General features: G+C 50.6%; 7 protein-coding genes across 7 annotated transcripts; 6 read left to right on the top strand and 1 right to left on the bottom strand.

The window, feature by feature from the left end:
• Positions 1-237: 237 nt before the first annotated feature.
• On the top strand, positions 238-1,976 carry N7519_010819 (putative chromosome segregation protein (Pcs1); the record flags this gene model as incomplete). Its single annotated transcript, XM_057297592.1, has 4 exons — positions 238-453; positions 560-1,196; positions 1,253-1,687; positions 1,741-1,976. The coding sequence occupies 4 exons, from the start codon at positions 238-240 to the stop codon at positions 1,959-1,961; spliced, it is 1,509 nt and encodes a 502-aa protein (XP_057145474.1). The 3' UTR covers positions 1,962-1,976.
• Positions 1,977-2,706: 730 nt separating this feature from the next.
• On the top strand, positions 2,707-5,898 carry N7519_010818 (mannose-ethanolamine phosphotransferase MCD4; the record flags this gene model as incomplete). The annotated part of the gene is made up of 3 exons (XM_057297591.1): positions 2,707-4,637; positions 4,689-4,939; positions 5,012-5,898. The coding sequence occupies 3 exons, from the start codon at positions 2,707-2,709 to the stop codon at positions 5,896-5,898; spliced, it is 3,069 nt and encodes a 1,022-aa protein (XP_057145473.1).
• Positions 5,899-7,923: 2,025 nt separating this feature from the next.
• Positions 7,924-11,349, top strand: farA (CeGAL family transcription factor; the record flags this gene model as incomplete). Its single annotated transcript, XM_057297590.1, has 7 exons — positions 7,924-8,060; positions 8,286-8,310; positions 8,460-8,477; positions 8,533-9,472; positions 9,527-10,675; positions 10,759-11,227; positions 11,301-11,349. 7 exons carry the CDS (start codon positions 7,924-7,926, stop codon positions 11,347-11,349), a joined length of 2,787 nt encoding a protein of 928 aa, XP_057145472.1.
• A 645-nt stretch (positions 11,350-11,994) lies between these two features.
• N7519_010816 (uncharacterized protein) lies at positions 11,995-13,188 on the top strand (the record flags this gene model as incomplete). Its single annotated transcript, XM_057297589.1, has 2 exons — positions 11,995-12,294; positions 12,358-13,188. 2 exons carry the CDS (start codon positions 11,995-11,997, stop codon positions 13,186-13,188), a joined length of 1,131 nt encoding a protein of 376 aa, XP_057145471.1.
• A 169-nt stretch (positions 13,189-13,357) lies between these two features.
• N7519_010815 (cation:proton antiporter) lies at positions 13,358-15,184 on the bottom strand (the record flags this gene model as incomplete). The annotated part of the gene is made up of 3 exons (XM_057297588.1): positions 13,358-14,011; positions 14,059-14,882; positions 14,932-15,184. 3 exons carry the CDS (start codon positions 15,182-15,184, stop codon positions 13,358-13,360), a joined length of 1,731 nt encoding a protein of 576 aa, XP_057145470.1.
• Positions 15,185-15,981: 797 nt separating this feature from the next.
• N7519_010814 (cystathionine beta-lyase STR3) lies at positions 15,982-17,410 on the top strand (the record flags this gene model as incomplete). The annotated part of the gene is made up of 4 exons (XM_057297587.1): positions 15,982-16,197; positions 16,258-16,587; positions 16,625-17,302; positions 17,357-17,410. 4 exons carry the CDS (start codon positions 15,982-15,984, stop codon positions 17,408-17,410), a joined length of 1,278 nt encoding a protein of 425 aa, XP_057145469.1.
• A 323-nt stretch (positions 17,411-17,733) lies between these two features.
• Positions 17,734-18,807, top strand: N7519_010813 (uncharacterized protein; the record flags this gene model as incomplete). The annotated part of the gene is made up of 2 exons (XM_057297586.1): positions 17,734-17,951; positions 18,006-18,807. The coding sequence occupies 2 exons, from the start codon at positions 17,734-17,736 to the stop codon at positions 18,805-18,807; spliced, it is 1,020 nt and encodes a 339-aa protein (XP_057145468.1).
• Positions 18,808-18,827: the final 20 nt, after the last annotated feature.

The following is an 18,827-nucleotide window of genomic DNA, read 5'->3' as shown; positions in this document are numbered from 1 at the left end:
CCCTAAGCGAAAGCGAAAAATAAGGATAAATAAAGGTAAGTTTGAAGTCCACTAGGATTAAAACAAGACAGCCGAGTCGCCGAAGATCATTCGGGCAGCTTGTGGCGCGGGACTCGGGGGGATGCAAAATCACATGTCGTAAGGCGGAGAAGGCGGTTGTTGGGGGTGTTGTTGTCGGCGCGCGTCCCGCGAGTATGCAATTGTCATCAAACAGTTATACTTAGGTATACCTGCACAATGCCCAAACGGAAAGTTCCTCCCAAACTATCTGGTCTACTAGGCTCAGATGATGAGGACATCATGCAGGTTGAAGCGACAGAAACACAGGAAACTCACGAGCCTCCTGCCAAAAAAAGAAGAGGCCGACCGCGTACCTCAGATGAGAATGTGACTGAGACCCAACCTATCGGACCTACCAGACCTGCTACTCGAACAAGAAAGCAGCAAGCAGCTGTATCTGTGACTGAGCCGGAACCCCCCTGCAAACAAGAGGCCCGCCCGCCGAGGACGACCCAGAGGAAGCAGCCGTGCAGCGCAAGACACTGAAACGCCTTTGCAGGAAACCGAGACGGAAGCTATGGTACCAGAACAGGAAGATACAGACAACCAGGAGAATGAAAAACCACTTGCCTCAAGGAATACAAAGAAGCAGCCGCCCAAGGCTGCAAAGGCTGCCCCAGCACGCAGTCGAGGACGACCTCGTGCGGTCAGCATACAGCTCCAAACAGATGGTGAATTTGAGTTTACCCCGAGCGGTTCTCAACACGTTAGTTTTCAGGAAACTCATACGGAGCAAGCCGACCTGAGCCCTCTTGCTCGTGCAGCGAGCCGGGGAAGAAAGGAACCCGAAGTCGAAGATTCTCAACAGAACGAGCAACCCGCAGCGGAGCTCGTAGATGAGACTATTATTCGCGATGGATCAGCCTATAACCGCAAATCGATGTCCCCCGTGAAGAACGCTCGCTCCCGGTTATCCATGTTACGCAACCCACAGGAGTCTTCTCCTCGTAAACGCAAGCTTGGAGGCACCGACTCCGAGCAGGGCGGAGACCCAGAGCTGAGGCGCAGGCTGGGTGAACTGACCAAGAAGCACGATGCCTTGGAGAATAAATACCGTAACCTACGGGAGATTGGGATTGTCGAAGCCAATACCAACATGGAGAAACTGCGAAAGCACAGTGAGACTGTTACTAAAGGTATGCTCTTCTGTTGTCTTATAGCCACAAGGGCAGGTCAATTGATACTTCCTCAGCATCGAATGAATTGGTCGCTTCGCTCAAGGCCGAACTGGATGCTCAGCGAAAGCTAGGACTGCAAAGCCGTGGGCTCCAGAAGCAACTCAAAGACCGTGATGATGAATTGGCTCGACTCAAATCTGGCGCCGATGAGGCCCAAGCACAGCTTGCGTCTGCCCAGTCTGAAGTCAAAGCTTTACAGACCAAGCTCGCTGCGGCGCGGAACACAGCTGCGAGTCTCGAGGGGGCTGCAAAGGTCCCTGGCAGTGTCATCAAGGGTGGTGCGGCCAACCGTGCTAACGCAGCTGCAACTGCCGAAGCGGCACAGGCTTCCCAGCTCGCCCAACTAAAAGAAGATCTATACAGCGATTTGACAGGATTGATCGTTCGCGACGTCAAGAACAGAGAGTTAGATTACCTATACGATTGTATCCAGACTGGAATCAACGGAAGTAAGTTGCTCCATTTCCAAGTAATTCATGGCATTCTTCTAACCTCCTTGCAGCTCTTCACTTCCATCTTGTTGTACCAAAGGCCTCGGCTGATTACGACAAAACTGAATTTCAATACCTGCCTCATTTAGACCCCAACCGCGATCGCGACCTGGTCAACTTGCTACCGGACTTTTTGACCGTGGACATCACCTTCGTCCGCGGACAAGCGGCCAAGTTTTATACGCGAGTCATTGATGCCCTCACAAAGCGGCGGTCTCTTCCAGCGCAATAGCAGTACTGATACTTATATCGGTCTTCGGTGTCTTTTAGGGGTCTGTTCATTTTTAGGGAGTTTGTTCGGGACTGGGAATGTCATGTTGCCCCAATCGTCAATCACATCAATTTCAACAAGTCCACCTTCCGAGCTTACAAAACTCTTGCCCCCTTATGTCTACTTTGTACGTAGTGGTAAACGTCTCAGCGGGCCCTTCGCTCAGTGAAACACGCTTCGCGAGGTCCTCAACAACAAATCAATTGCAAGGCACCACAAGTTCTCGCCTCGCTGCCATTCATTTTCTCCAGAGTATTGATCCATAGACCATTGCCTTGACGCTCGGCTTTGAATTGGCATGCTACCTGGCGAGATATTATCTTCTTACTATATCCCCTTTTTATCTCCAAGCCACATCAAAGGAGGTAGAAACCCCCTACTGTATAACGACCACATGTCTTTCTACCTCACTGTAATCCAATAGATTTCAAGTCAAGGTGCATTTTTCTGACTCTCTGAAGATAGTGCAGAGCTTCGACTGGGAAATAAATGCCAAAGGATAACCTGGAAAGTTGCAAGTAGAGTAAACAAAGAGAGATCTGTGATTGGCTCTCACCGCCAAGTTCCTCAATGCGTCTCAGAAGGTTGACGGGTTGACGTGTTGTGACCTTCGTGTCTCCTTTTTTTGGTGAATTTCCCTACCTTTCTTTGTGGCAGTGGACCACTTCCACTCTTTTAACACTTGAATTTCTACGAGACATAGATCATGGCGCGTCTCGGCCGCGTTGGGTTTCTTGCCCTCGCAGTGGTCTTCCACTTGATCTATACATACTCGATCTTTGACATCTACTTCGTTAGTCCAATTGTTAGTGGCATGCGACCATATGGTGTCGAACGATCTTCTGGAGCACCAGCACCCGCCAAACGTCTCGTCCTCTTTGTCGCCGACGGCCTACGGGCCGACAAGGCCTTCCAAGCTTTCCCAGACCCATCCCCGGACGCCGATCCAGAAAACAACGAGTTGATTCGACTGTCTCCCTTTATCCGCTCGAAAGTCCTCTCCCACGGAACATTCGGTGTCTCGCACACTCGCGTCCCAACCGAATCACGGCCGGGCCATGTTGCGCTTATCGCAGGCCTCTATGAGGATGTGTCCGCTGTCACCACGGGGTGGAAGCTGAACCCTGTGAATTTTGACAGCGTGTTCAACAAGAGCCGACACACTTGGAGCTGGGGCAGTCCTGATATTCTGCCGATGTTCAAGGAGGGCGCCGTGCCCGGTAGGGTCGATGCGGAGATGTACAGCGAAGAAGCGGAGGACTTCACTGTCGATGCGACGCACCTGGATACGTGGGTCTTCTCCAAGGTCCATGACCTCTTTGAATCGGCAAAGACTGACCCGGAATTGGACCGGAAACTGCGGGACGACAAATTGGTGTTCTTCCTCCACCTGCTGGGACTGGATACAACTGGTCACTCTTTCCGTCCTTACTCGAACGAGTACCTACACAACATCAAGGTGGTGGATCAAGGAGTCCAGGCCGTCACAAAGTTAGTAGAGGATTTCTACGGAGATGATAAAACGGCGTTCGTGTTCACCGCAGACCATGGTATGAGTGACACGGGCAGCCATGGTGACGGTCATCCGGACAACACGCGGACACCGTTGGTTGCCTGGGGTTCTGGTGTCGCGCGGCCCCAGCTCTCCGCTGGCGGAATTGCCGCGGGTCATGAAGATGGTTTCTCGGCTGATTGGGGATTCGACCAGGTTCGCCGACACGATGTAGCACAGGCCGATGTTGCCGCGCTCATGGCCTACCTAGTGGGTCTTGACTTCCCCGTCAACTCTGTCGGTCAATTGCCGCTGGACTACCTCAATGCGAGCCCCAAAGAAAAGGCGTTGGCCGCTCTCGCCAACACGCAGGCGGTTCTCGAGATGTACCGCGTCAAAGAAGAGCAAAAGAGAGACGCGGTGATCCGATATGTGCCTTATGAGCCTCTATCGGGCTACCACGAGAACTCGATTGAAGGCAGACTAGCAAGAATCGAGGCACTCATCTCCAGCGGTGACCACGAGGAAGCTATTGCAGCGTCTGCCGAGCTTCTTCGTGTTGCTCTTGAGGGTTTGCGCTACCTACAAACCTATGACTGGCTATTCTTGCGGACCATTGTCTCTGTTGGATACCTGGGTTGGATCGCGTATGCGCTGACCACGGTTATTGATCTGCACGTCCTGCATGGATCGTCAGACTCCCACCGGACGACAGCGAGTATCTCATTCTTCTCGTCTATCCTGGTCGCCTTGTTCTCAGTGTTCCTTTGCCAGGGCTCATCCTGGCGCTACTACTTCTATGCATTCTTCCCGGTTTATTTCTGGGAAGAGGTTTTTGCACGCCGCAAGGCTCTGATTGCCGGTCGTCAAATTGTATTGGGCCATGTGCGCTCCTTCACTGGATACCTCAAGTTTGGACTCCAGCTACTGGTGTTCCTCGGTGTGATGGAGGCAATGGTTCAATCATATTTCCATCGCGAAATCTTCACCGTCTGCTTTGCCCTGGGTGCATTGTGGCCTGTTATTCATGGCTTTAGCTTCATTCGCAGTCATGCGTTATTGTCTGCGACTTGGGCTCTTGGCTGCGGTTTGATGAGTTCTTTCACCCTTCTGCCAGTAATCAAGGTCGAAAACCTTGATACAATGTAAGATTCCTTTCCACAACAACAATTTCCACGTGGCTAATCTGTTCGCAGCACATATGGCGGTTTGCTCATGTTCCTCACTGGCATCTTGTATTTGCTGTTTGAGGATGCTATCATTGGACACCGTGACCCGGAATCCAAAGAACCAAATGCCATTGGTCGTATTGGCTCGCGGGTCATTATGGGAATTCAGCTCGGCATGGTCTTGCTTGCTGTCATCGTCACTAGATCATCTGTGATCTCTCTCCAGGCCCGCCAAGGCCTGCCTTTTGGAAATATTGTAGTTGGATGGGTTGTTCTAGGTAAGTTAACCGAGCAGTGTGTCCTAGGACCACACATTGTGTCTTCACCAAGAAATGCTAACCCAATCTCAGTGGCTTCCCTGACGCTTCCATTCTTCCACCGTCTGTATCCGAACAGTCACTATCTGCACCGTCTTATGATCATCTTCTTGACTTTCTCGCCAACTTTTATCATTCTCACAATCTCATGGGAAGGGTTGTTCTACTTTGTTTTCTGCATGACCATTGTGACATGGGTTCGCCTGGAACATGCCATTTATGTCCACGGCGCGGGCACCTTGAAGAAGCTTAATAACCCTGGCGTAACGACCGTCAACGGTGAAACTTTCTACTACCGTGCCCTTACTCTCTCCGACGTCCGCGTGGCACTCTTCTTCTTTTTCCTCCTGCAATCGGCGTTCTTTAGCACTGGCAATGTGGCGTCGATCTCGACCTTCTCCCTCGACAGCGTTCGCCGCCTTGTCCCCGTCTTTGATCCCTTCGCCCAGGGTGCACTGTTGATTCTCCAAATCCTCATCCCCTTCGCCATCATCAGTGCCAATCTAGGTATTCTTAACCGCCGCCTGGAGGTACCCCCAAGTGCGCTCTTCATGGTTGTTATGGCCATCTCAGACATCATGACCCTCAACTTCTTCTTCATGGTGCGTGACGAGGGCTCGTGGCTTGACATCGGCATGACCATTAGCCATTTCTGTATTGCAAGCGCCCTTTGCACCTTCGTGGCTGGTCTGGAATTCCTCAGCGAGCAATTTGTCAGCGGTGTGGACTTCGCCCCCACAGTGACAGCTGTTGGGGCTGCCGTGGTCCAGACTATCGAAGAAGTCACAGAGTGTGGCCACGAGGACCGCAAGGAGCCGAAGAAGCCCCAGTCCAATGGGTCCAAGCAGTCCAAACTCAAGTCCAAACTCAAGTCCAAGGGCAAGGGCAAGGGCAAATCAGGAAAGAATGGATGGTCGTAGTTGGATATGAAACTAGTATAATACACACATAGGGACCCTTTGCCCACATGCCATCACCGCCATCACCTGCATAGATCGGGCTATGTTCATCTTTAATTAGTCTTTCCCATGTATTTTATTTCATGCCCCGTCTGGCTATAGAAGGCACTAATTCAGAGAACCCTGCTTTATGAGATTTGAATTATATTCGCTACGATTTCACTTTGCATAAACTGTCCACGGGTGTCTCGTTAACGGGCTTCCATTTACTCCTGATCCGCAATTCTACAAATATCCAAGGCACAACCGTTTCTTCCCGGGGAAGCCCGGCGAACCTAATAAAAGAGTAAAGGAAATCACCTGCCTGACTGTGTGTTCTTTACGTGTTATCCCCTCGCATCTGAGAGTGGCGCAAACGGAAATAAACGGGGCTCTCTCATTGGTCGAAGCTCAAAGTTACCGAGGCATCACAAGCTTGCCCAGGCTCAGGTTTTGTCGCTCTGGAGAACATCCATATTGATTCTGTATGTTGTACGGAGTACCAAGTACGGAGTATGGAGTAGCTCAGATGAGATTTCCCCCCCGCAACTTCTTCCCTGGTCTTTTTCGTCCCCGTCTTTTCTTTTCTCCCCCGCAATCTCACCGTTTGACTTTGATGCTGAGTTTGGATCGGTTGTAACGATCTACATCTACACGGAGTACCTTTTAGATTAATATGTATGAAACAGAACACTAGCACATGTCATATCTTGTAAGAAGGAAAAACGAACACTTCAAGCTTACTAGTTTACCCTGGGAACCCCCTATACAAGTATACATTAAGCAGTGGCCAGTGGGCATCAGCAGGTCACACTGCATATACATCCGCACATCCCGCTAATATGGTCCATGTCCGAATATTGTCTCCGAGCTCAGCCCAGAGAGAAATTTCCGACATGGGAGTATACCCTGTCAACTTCCCTTCACCTCCACATCCTCCCGCGTGGCGGTAGGCTCTGGCCGTGGTCATTTTGACCAGGATTGGAGGCGTGGAGCTAATGCAGGATCTGGAGCCTTTCGCGTCATGGCCCAGAGACCCAAAGACCAATCTTTCAGTCGGGACGATCCCCCCGAGCCCGAATGGAGGCTGAAGCAATGGTATTTCCACGCGGTGGGCCTAATTAGGGTAGGCCGGTTTAGCGTCCGGGATGTCTGGAAAGGATTGGCAATTGGGGACTGAGGATTGGCACTTCAAGAGTTATACCGTATAGAGTATACTATTGTGCTTCTCCTAGGCTACTATTGTGCTTCTCCTAGGCTTCCTAATAGATAGAATATGTTGTACGGTGTTCCTGTTTACTACAAAGAAGCATTCCACCAGCTGCTACCTTCGGTCTTCCACCCCCATCCGTCGATCTCTCCATCTTTTTGTGGTCCCATTCCAACATGTTCCAACAGTGCATAACTATTATTTGGTGGCTTTTACATACACCCGTGGACCGCGTTAGCGCTTAGTCAATAAGGGTCCGGTGTGAACCCCTGCGCCATATGGGCTGTTTAGTACTGGGTTCTCAGGGTTACCTTTTACCCCTTTTCATCTTTTACATATATGTACTTAGTAGACAACGTGAAGGGCAAGAAATGGAAGGGAAATGATATGAAGAATATTTGATCTTATAATTTTATAAGAATCAAATATAAGTCTATATAAATTCCAATTGTAAATCCCAATGCATAACTATCAAATGCTGACCAAATAGGAACTCCACCAGGAAATTGATATTGCCACAACCAACTTCACCCCAACTTTGATATTCCTCCCTCTTCCCCCTCCCCCGGTACTTTTTCTTGCTGATTTTCTGTTCTATTTTCTTGGTCGCGTGGCGTCTTTGCCTTGTTCAAGATCCCCTTTCTTACCCTCTTTATTACTCTGTACCCCGTACGTACTCCCGTGGGCCTGGCACCCTTTATATCATATCGCTTCCCCTTCCCCTTCCCCTCCGAGTGCGCATCCTCCCCAATTCTCCGACTCGAGCCTGAATTCCTGGATGGAGAGATTGTGTGGCCATGAGTACCACTGAATTCCACACCGACCAGCTATCGGATAACCACACCAGCCCGGCTCCGAGCAACGCGGGCTCGACGGGGACTTCGGGCATTACGGTGCGCAATGGTCCACAAGGCCAACCGCTGAGTTTCAGAAGGTAAGCCAGTTCTTTTTGCTGTTCTGCTGTTCTGCTGTTTGGTTTTATTGGGATATTGCCGACATGATGTTCTGGTCTGATAAACGGATTTGTCGCGGGGGAAGTGTGCGGGCGCAAAGATGAGGGACAGGGTTTTTTCGGCTTTTCACTTCCCCTGTGCCTGAAGGGAAACTCTTCAAGTTAAGCATTTTTATACGCTTGCTAATTCTTTTTATCTAATCTTAGACAACGTGCATCACGCGCGTGCGAGGTACGTCTGGATTTTTAGGGAGACGCGACTCTGGGCCGAGGTTCTCAACGCACCTCGGCTCAGTTCCTTATCGCGATACATCCTCGATCCTTCCCCTTCTTGGATTTGAAAAAAAATGTAGCTGATGTTTTTCTTTTCGACTCAATTAGACATGTCATGCTCGCAAGGTGAGTTTGCTTTTGGTCGTCGTTTTTTCCCCTTCTAACCCTTCCCGTCGCCTAGGTTCGATGTGACGCAGCCAGTCTCGGGGTGCCTTGCACCAATTGTGTCGCTTTCTCCATCGAGTGCAAGATCCCGTCTCCGAAACGAAAGAAGAACAATCAAAACAAGAACAAGGAAGATACTCGGTATGATGACAGTCCACCGCAAACTGCCTCCTCGATCGTCGACGCTGCAGTTGCCCATTTCCGACCCACGAGCACCGAGGCAGCGGATGCCGCATCTGGCTCGGTCTCTGCGTCCAGGGAAAAGGACAAAAATTCGGACTCGGATGAAAAGAGCAATGCCTTTGGATACCGGAACAACCTCATGGGCGTCGACGGCATGCCTAATACTTCCCTTTCCGAGGCTGAGGCCGCCCAGCAAGCTTCAGCCAACAACGCCTATGCCCAATTCATGAAGCCGAAGTTTGCTCGTGCTCCGATAAAAGAGGCCGGCCGAGTGGCGTACTTGGGCGAGTCGTCGAATCTGTCTCTCCTGGTTCAAGACCGCCATGGAACAGCAGATGTCGTGCACTACCCACTCCCACCGAATGTTAGAGGATCCCGCGCCCGATTGACGGACCTAGACAATTTGGAAATTGATATCTTGCACCAGCGGGGGGCGTTCCTGCTCCCGCCCAAACCGCTGTGTGATGAATTGGTCGACGCCTATTTCAAATGGGTGGCTCCCGTCGTGCCGATTATCAACAAGAGCCGCTTCATGCGTCACTACCGTGACCCCAAAAACCCGCCATCGTTGCTACTGCTGCAGGCGATTCTGCTGGCAGGATCGAGAGTCTGCACTAACCAGCAGCTTATGGATGCGAATGGCTCGACAACCCCTGCGGCTATGACCTTTTATAAGCGTGCTAAGGCGCTTTATGATGCTAACTATGAGGATGACCGTGTCACAATCGTGCAGGCGTTAGTGCTTTTGGGTTGGTACTGGGAGGGACCGGAAGGTAAGTTCACAATCTATACCAATCTATCCTAATGAATTTTCTGACTAGTCACAGACGTCACCAAGAACGTCTTCTACTGGACACGGGTCGCTATGGTGGTAGCGCAGGGCTCTGGAATGCACCGCAGCGTCGAAATGTCCCAACTTAACAAACCAGACAAAAGACTCTGGAAAAGAATCTGGTGGACCTTGTTCACCCGGGATCGCTCTGTCGCTGTTGCACTGGGACGGCCCATTGGGATCAATACAGATGACTCAGATGTAGAGATGGTGACGGAAGACGATTTCATCGAGGATGAGCTCGACATTGTCGCCGAATACCCAGCAGACCCTGTCCATGTCCAGTTCTTCCTGCAGTATGTCAAGCTGTGCGAGATCATGGGCTTGGTTCTGTCCCAGCAGTACTCTGTGGCTTCAAAGTCACGGCGAATGAATGCAATGGATCTCACCCACTCGGATATGGCCCTCGCCGATTGGCTGCAGAACTGCCCCAAAGAAGTATGCTGGCAACGCTCTCGGCATCATTTCTGGGCGGCTCTCTTGCACTCAAATTACTACACCACGCTCTGTCTTCTCCACAGGGCTCACATGCCGCCTGCCTCATCCGCACCCAATAACTACAGGGTCGAAGAAATGGCTTATCCATCGCGAACAATTGCCTTCCAAGCTGCAGGCATGATTACCTCTATTGTTGAGAACCTACAGGCGCACGGGGAGATCCGGTACACTCCTGCTTTCATTGTCTACAGTCTATTCTCCGCCTTGATCATGCACGTTTACCAAATGCGTTCCTCGGTTCCTTCAATTGTGGCCACCTGCCAGGAAAGAATCAATGTTTGCATGCTAGCCCTCAAGGATGTATCAAAGGTCTGGCTGGTAGCGAAGATGGTGAACACGCTATTCGAGTCTATCCTCGGAAACAAAGTGTTGGAAGAACGACTCCAGAAGGCTGCAGGCCGGAGACATCAGCGCACGCGCCACGGAGAATCATCTTCCTCAAAGAGGCATGACCCCCCGAAGCGCAAATTTGATGACATGGATATCGGCATGCCAAATGGTGGCGGGCCTACACCCCCTGTCTCATACGAGCGCTCCCGGCCCCAGACACCTGCTGTCACACCCTCCCGGGAATTGAACCAACCCCTTCCCGGCCAACAATCACCAAACGCTCACCGCGGTCCTCACGATCCAATGACTGGCACGGGTAATTCCCGAGCCAACACCAGGCCTACCACACCGTTCAACGGCCAATTCTCTCTCCTGCTACACCCCCCGACTTCTTCCTAGTAACCCGCACCTCTCCCAACCTCTCCCCCTCCCTCTGGGAGAACTTCCAGCCCGACCAGCTCTTCCCAGACGGTACCGCCTTCTTCCCGGAGTTGACATCGCCACCCCAGCCCGCCGCAGTCGACCCGTCCCTCCAGATCCCATCACAGATGCCCCCGGGAATGGCTTCGCGCCCTAGTCCTATGATGAGCAATCAGCCGCAGCCCGTCTCCGGCCGTAGCATGTCTATCTCCCACGGTAGCCCGCCGATAATGTCAGGACTGCCGGGCGCAATGGGGATGCATCCTAACCCGCCACAGCAGATGTTTGGCATGGAGGGCCAGCATCAGCAAGCCTGGCCACCCATGCACGGTCTCGATGGCACTATGAGTGGAGCCGCGATGGACGCTGCTAGCCAGGACAATGATACCTGGAGTAGTAGTTCTCGTAGCGGGCCGACAGCGCCAACGACGTTGAATGTCGAGGACTGGTACGTCTCCCAAGAACTTGTGCTGTTCACGGTTTTTCTCCTTAAATGATATTCTTTTGCTGACGCGCAACAGGTTCCAATTCTTCGGCATCAACGGCGGTTTCGGGGATCTGGCGGCATAAACAATGGCGATCCGGAGTATGTTACGCTTCATGTTTATGCTGTTACGCACAGTTTTCCTGTCCAAAGTGGACTTGGGGGCTTTGGAGTACAAAGTACACCCCGTGGTCCCTTTAAAGATTCTAATCTAATTTACGCTGGTATATACTGTCATCTTTTGGAGCTTTCCTTTTCTTTTTTTTTCCAGTCTCAAAATGGATTGCTTTTGGAGATAGGGGGTTCGGCCGCGGCGTTGTGGGATTCTTTCGTCTGTCCTGTCTTTACGGACGGTCTGGTTTATGAATATCCTGATGAGGTTGGCAGTCTTTTGTCATTTTCTTGTGTCTTCAATATTCTGTTTTCGTTTTCCTCTGTTTTGGGTCATGTTGGGGAACTTCATGGATTGGCATCCAGTGGGAGTTAGGACGGAGTATATACAAATTCCAATTGCTCGTCTTCTTTATACCCTATTTGTATTATTCTGCTCATCACACCAAGACTAAAATAAGAAAATAAGTGGACTCCTGATCGGCCCTGATGTATTTGACATCACCGGACCGGCGACGCGTCGAGCCGCGTCGGTCGTATTTAAGCCAACCTTTTTCAATTTTATAACTAGACCTTTTCTTTTCGTCTATTCCATTTATTCAATTTAACTGTCTTCCATTATGCCTCCCAAAAGAAAAACAACCGGCTCCGCCGACAGTGGCGCAAAGAAGTCCAAAGGCCCAGCAAGCAAGGCTGAAGTAGACATGGAAACCAAGCGCGCACTGGACAAGCGATGGGCCCCCGTCTCTGTATCTCGAAACGCAGACTCGGAGTTCAAATTGCGAACCCGCGGCCCAGTCAAGGCTTTTTCTTATATTTGTCTGGGCTGTGCGCCTTGGAAGACGGAGAACAAAGATGAGTCTGAGGATGAGGCTGAGGAAGATGAGGAGTTTATAGAGCAGAAGAAGAAAGATGATGCCGTTAGTGACTTACACCAGTCTATCTTGATCTTGTTTGATCTAGATAGCTGATTCTGATGTCAGGAGGCGGACGATGCCACTACCCTCAAACCTGCTTCCGAGCACCCAGGAGAAAAATGGATCTTCACAACCGCCGGAGTGGCTAAATGGGTTGCGCTGAAACGCGGCACTGCCGTGCGCGACCCGGATAACTTCGAAATGCATGTCTACAATGACTTCTTTGGATACGCCGTTATGGAGCTAGTGGAGAACCTCCTCTTGGATTTCGAAGAGGCTGATGGTGACTGGAAGATGCAGTGGGCTATCTGTGAAGCGACCGGGCTGTATTTCCAAATGGATGCTATCATGCCGTTGGTTGGGTTTGTCTCACTGGGCCCAAGTAGAATATTGAGAGTTAACGAAACGCTGACGAGTGCAACATACAGCTGCGATGACGGAGAGACCGTGAATGCGGTGTTTATAGCCTTCGCCACAATGTTCCTTACTATGCTTTCCACCCTGGAACGAAATGACCTGTTCAAGCCCTACTCGGAGGTAAAGAACGTCGGAGCTATCATGGGTCTGTTCATTCGCTTCATTGTTGATGTCGAAGAGTACGGTATCGACTGGGATGACCATGATGCGAAGATCAAGGCTTATGCCACCAAACACAATGTCAAAATTCATGGCTTGAACCACCCCCGCTACGAGGAGTCGTCTGGTGAGACGGTTGAGCTTCCCGAGGCTACAGCTAATGCCAATGATCCCTGGGGCTGGGCAAAGGTATTAACAGAGCTGAAGGAGGCCAATGATGGGTGTCTGGGCGGTGATTCGAAGGACATCACGTCTTGGACTCCTGCGGAACGCAGGAAGGCGGCTTTCGGCAACAAGGATCCCATTCCCGGAGCGCCATGACTCATATTAAGAACGGTGACATTATGGAGATGGGTGGCTGAACGGCTGTGTTGTGTGTATGTTAGGGTCGTTAAGGTCACTAATATTGGAAAAATTATTGCCCATGTACCAATGGTGTCGCTTTTGAGCTTCAATATAGCGTGGTCATCGCTCACTGTATCCGAGGTGGTTAAATGCCCCAAACTCCCAAAGGATCAGACCCCATATCCACCCTTGACTGTTGCAGCTTCTTTACACGTCTGACTAGAGTTCCAACTAAGATCGGACCGATCAATGTGCAGAGCGAGATTGCCCAGATGACCACTAGATAGATCTCAGATGGACCTTCGGAAGATTCGTTGGAGAATATTCCCTGGCTTTCGGCAATTGAAGCAATGAGGTACCCCACTTCGCCTCGGGCAACCATTGCCAATCCCAGGATAGAAGACGGGTACAGGGACTTTGGTTTGGGGGGAAGGGATATGCGGGAATCAGGGCGGAAAGTGGGTACAGGAGATCTGCTCATTGACTGAGACTCATCTTTGACATTATCCGGAGTTGGAACATCCACACTATCATCTCGAGTCGCCGGTCTTTGTGGGGCTTTCTTGTTTTGGTTCGACGTTTTGCTGACGGTCTGGGAACTCGCACAGTAGGAATGAGTGTATGAAAATAGTTTCTTGGCGGTAGAGACTAGACCCGACACAGGGCTCGGAGAGAATCGAACGAGCCATAGGCCTGTGATCATTTTTCCAATCGCCATTAGCATGGCGTAGATAATCCCACGCCATACAACCTGACCTGAGAACATTTTGGTTATGGGGATTGCAAATCCGATGGATGCCTGCTGATGTTAGTACGTCACTTGTCAGATCGAATGGAAAGACTCACAAAGAAAAGAGGGAGAAGGATCCGGTTCACCGGCTCTTTATAATATTGGCTGTAGATGAGTTCGCCTGTAGGTGTATCATCATGGGGTATTTCTGTTTCCTGAGGTTGCACACGCGAAGGTGTCTTTTCGGCTTGCCAGTTCTTGCTATTCTGCGTGCTTCCTTGGTGGTTGGGAGTCGGTTCTTGGGAGTCCTCAGACTGAAAGACAGGAATTGGTATTTTGGCTTCAGCTACCAGCCCATCAAACCAAGAGACAATCACACCAGCAAGGTAGGCAGCAAAGAGACTCGAAGTTCCAGAATACGTTGCACCAGCCACTATCCCAACTAAAACACATGTCTGTGCAAGGAAAGCAAATTGTGCGGTCCCCATAAAGGCTGGGAACTTGTCTTTGCAATCAAGCAATTTCTTCAATCCTGGCTGTAAACAGAATGCACACAGCAATAGTAGACCAACAGCGAACCCGATTGAAACAAAAACAGGTCGAATGACAGTCGTAGCGCTGAACGAGGCGGCACTTCCGCCAAGGTTGGAAATAATTTGAACCATGACTAGACCGACGACATCATCTAGCATTGCAGCACTAGTGGTGACTGTGCCGAGCCTCGTAGTTGTCAACTGCGTGGTCGAGAGAATGGTGAAGGTGGTGCCAAGACTGGTTGCGCTTAAGGCTGCACCGGCAGCGAAGGATTGAAGAGATGTCGCTGACACAAGTTCCTTAAGAATGAATGACAAGCCCATTGGCGCACAGATTCCAGTGATGGCAACGGCTGTCGAAAGAAGGATGTTTGCCTTTAAGGATTTGATTGAGGTTGACAAACCGCCTGTCATTATAAGCAAACACATCTAAGTAGAGAACAAGGTACCCCTTACCTTCGTAAATCAGGAGTATCAGGCCTAAATACCCAAGCTGCTGGATCACTCTTTCTGTCTCTTGGCCGAACCATTGTGCCCCGGGTGTGCCCCACAGGACACCGATGAAGAGTTGGCCGATTAAACCACAGTAGAGGAGCTTGTCCAGGCAGGTATTGACTATATTCAGTGTCAAAAGAAAGCCGGTGTAGTTGAGGACTGTTTTGATTGAAGGTTCGTGATAGGCGAATGCCGCTTCCGATTCCGACACCATGTTTGGTTCCTCTCTGGCTACGGCGTTGAATAGCCTCGAATATCTTTTCTATATTCCAGGTTCTGGGCTTTATAGGGGTATGTGCAATTGGATATATAGCAGAGACGAGTAAAAATGTTGAACCTTGGGAAAGTCCTGGAGCCAAGTGGATGACTAACGAGACTTGGCGGTTTTTCACCAGAGTATACATCGATATATATTGTAAAAGAGCGTTGCATTGCTTCTAATTTACTTTTCAATTGATATACATGTATCTCTTTGCTTGGAATATATAAAAGACCGAAGTGAATTTTGGCTAGGAAGCAACCATGCCTACGCATGTATGTAGACAAGCTATACTCCGTATTAACATTGATATCAACGTTCATAGTCTCCATATCCACAGCTATTAAGGGTTCCCTCCCTAAATGTATATAAAATATCCTATAAATGTGAGATAAAACATAATATAATCAACTATAACCCGCATATAAATCCCAGACTGTCACTCCAGGGCTATCTTGGAATATCAATGTTGACTCACATACTTACTTTCCTAATTGGGACTAGCGGATGACGAGATCGCAATGGCCGTGGCTCGACGAATCAGCGACTTGGAGCTTGTCCGGGGGAAGAAGATGTGAACTGCGGGATTCTGTTTCTTCTGTTTCTTCTGTTTCTGTTTCTTTTTGGATTTTGTTTCTTATTCCCCTTTTCTACACTTCTGGCATATTCGCATCTTTTGTTTGTTTTGAATTAACCTCAATTATTCTCTATACACATACACATACACACATTCTCTCTGCCCCGCTACAGCGATGTCGGCTTCAGGATCCGGAATTCCCAATGCTGCCTCGGGGTCATCCAGCGGTGTAAAAAAGGGTTTCCCTCAGGTTGACCTGTCAGGCAATGACCTTCCTCCTTCCCCTGCCCCATCCAGTCCTCATACCGGTCGCCGGTACAATATCGCCACCGAGCTGGTCTTCACCGAAGGGAGTGACCAATACAATGCCAGCAGTGTTCCTATCTATCAGGTACAGATCCACCCCTGGCGAGAATTGCACATAAATACTGATCATTACTAAATCACATAGAGTGCTACCTTCAAACAAGCCTCCAACGCCGGCGGTGGAGAGTATGACTACACACGGTCCGGTAACCCCACTCGCACACATCTTGAGCGTCACTTGGCCAAGATCATGTCGGCACAGCGCGCCCTGGTGGTGTCCTCCGGTATGGCAGCCTTAGATGTGATTACAAGGCTTCTTCGCCCCGGTGACGAGGTGGTCACTGGGGACGACCTCTACGGCGGCACCAACCGTCTGCTCAAGTACCTCTCGACCAACGGCGGAATTATCGTGCACCACGTCGACACCACACAGCCCGAGAAGGTCCAGGAGGTGCTGAGCTCGAAGACAACCATGGTGCTGCTCGAGACCCCCACCAACCCCCCTGATCAAGATCGTCGATATCGGAAAGATTGCTACTGCCGCCCACGAAGCGAACCCCGCCTGCATTGTCTCTGTGGACAACACTATGATGTCTCCCCTTCTCCTGAACCCGCTAGACTTCGGTGCCGATGTCGTCTACGAGAGTGGCACCAAATACCTCTCCGGCCACCACGACCTGATGGCCGGTGTCATTGCCGTGAACGACCTGCAGCTTGGAGAACGTCTATACTTCCCAATTAACGCGTCGGGATGCGGCCTGTCACCGTTCGACTCTTGGCTGCTGCTGCGTGGCGTGAAGACGTTAAAGGTCCGCATGGAACAGCAGCAGAGCAATACCCAGCGCATCGCCGAGTTCCTTGAGTCGCTTGGCTTCAAGGTGCGATACCCCGGTTTGCGGTCCCACCCACAATATGAACTTCACAATTCCATGGCGCGGGGCGCCGGTGCTGTGCTCTCGTTCGAGACCGGTGACACGGCCATCAGCGAGCGCATTGTGGAGAGCGCCAAGATCTGGGCTATTAGTGTCAGCTTTGGTTGTGTCAACAGTCTGATTAGTATGCCGTGTCGTATGAGTCATGCCAGCATTGACGCCAAGACGCGGGCGGAGCGCGCTTTCCCTGAAGACTTGATCCGGTTGTGTGTCGGTATTGAGGATGTGGATGACCTGATTGACGACTTGCAGCGAGCGGTATGTATTATGTCCCTTGCATAATTTTGGATTTCTGCTAACTTTGCTTTTTAGTTGGTGCAAGCTGGTGCGGTCAATGTCACTATGGAGGGTATTGAAGCTCGCTAGATATGTAGTTAGGATCTTGATATTTGGCGTTGGGGGGGGATTGATTCCAAAATAAGAATAAGAGTATAATGAAGCAAAACCCATACTCCCTTGTATTACTCCATTTCCATATACATAACCAAATGGAACAGCGTTTAGCCGATAAGCTATCGGGCCGGCATCGGAGAGCCGGCGCCGGGTCGCGGCCGGGTCATTCTCGTCCGAAGCTGGGGGAGATGATTGATAGATATAATCTCTCAGATCTCGCATTTGTAATTCATCTTGTCTCATTTGACATCTTGTGTACTCCTTTACTCAATGCATAACCTCTCTCTCCATATCACATGAGCATGAATCGGGATGCTGTTGTGCAAGATACAATATTAACAATGGCGACTGTAAAGCAGGAACGGGGTCAGGAACGTCAAGCACAAGCCCCCAGCAAACGCTCCACGCAGCCAACATGGAATACCAAGGACCTGGGCAAGCGACTCGGTGTCGATGTCGCTAGCGCAGCAACAGCCGGCGTGCTGACCTGCCCATTGATCACCATCATTGATCGGTAAGTGACTATCACGGCTCTGATGTGTTACGAATGTAAGACTAATTCCTCTAGTGCAATTATGGAGAAAGCCTCAAAAGGCTTCCCAATCGGCCAAACAATCAACAACTGCCTCCGATCGATGGTTGCTCGACCCAGCGGCTTCTTCTTCAGCACTCCATTCATCCTCATCTACACCCTATACACCTCGACCTACCTCACAGCGAACGCAATAGATACCCTCAAATCAACAACACACAACGAGCCCTACAATGCCATAGACACAGGCCTCCCCAAGTTCTTCGCAACAACAATAGTGAACATGACGATATGCGTTTACAAAGACGCGCGCTTCGCCAAAATGTTCGGCGCCTCTCCTTCCGAATCTCCAGCTAGAAACAGCACCATAAACACAAACCTAGTCGCGCGGAAGTACAGCTCCGCTCTGCGCGCCCCACTCCCTCCTTCCGCACCCTCAGCACCAACTCTCCAAATACCTAAAGTCTCCTACGGCCTCTTCTGTCTCCGCGACAGTATCACAATCTGGGCTTCTTTCAATATCCCTGCCCTCATCGCACCCTCAGTCCCAGACTTCCTAGCTTCAAGCTCAACCATGAAATCCAGCATCGCGCAGTTTGCCTGTCCCGCTGCTATGCAGTTCGCTAGTACGCCCATGCACCTCCTCGGTTTGGATCTGTATAACCGACAGCCGGCCGGTGGTCTGCGCTGGACGGAACGTGTGGCGCGGATTCGTCGGGACTATGTGCCTAGTTGCTTTGCGCGCATGGGCAAGATTGTTCCTGCGTATGGTGTTGGTGGTGTGGTCAATGTGCGGATGAGGGATTCCTTGATGAAGAGAGTCGAGAGCGGGGAGTGATTTTCTGATTTGATATCAAG

The sequence above is a fragment of the Penicillium mononematosum genome (genome assembly GCF_028829835.1).
Source record: "Penicillium mononematosum strain IBT 11891 chromosome Unknown utg000005l:1.0-9366267.0:1.0-9372171.0, whole genome shotgun sequence".
Lineage (NCBI taxonomy): Eukaryota > Fungi > Ascomycota > Eurotiomycetes > Eurotiales > Aspergillaceae > Penicillium > Penicillium mononematosum.
Note: the sequence above shows the minus strand (reverse complement) of the source record. Positions and strands in the feature narration are given on the sequence as shown.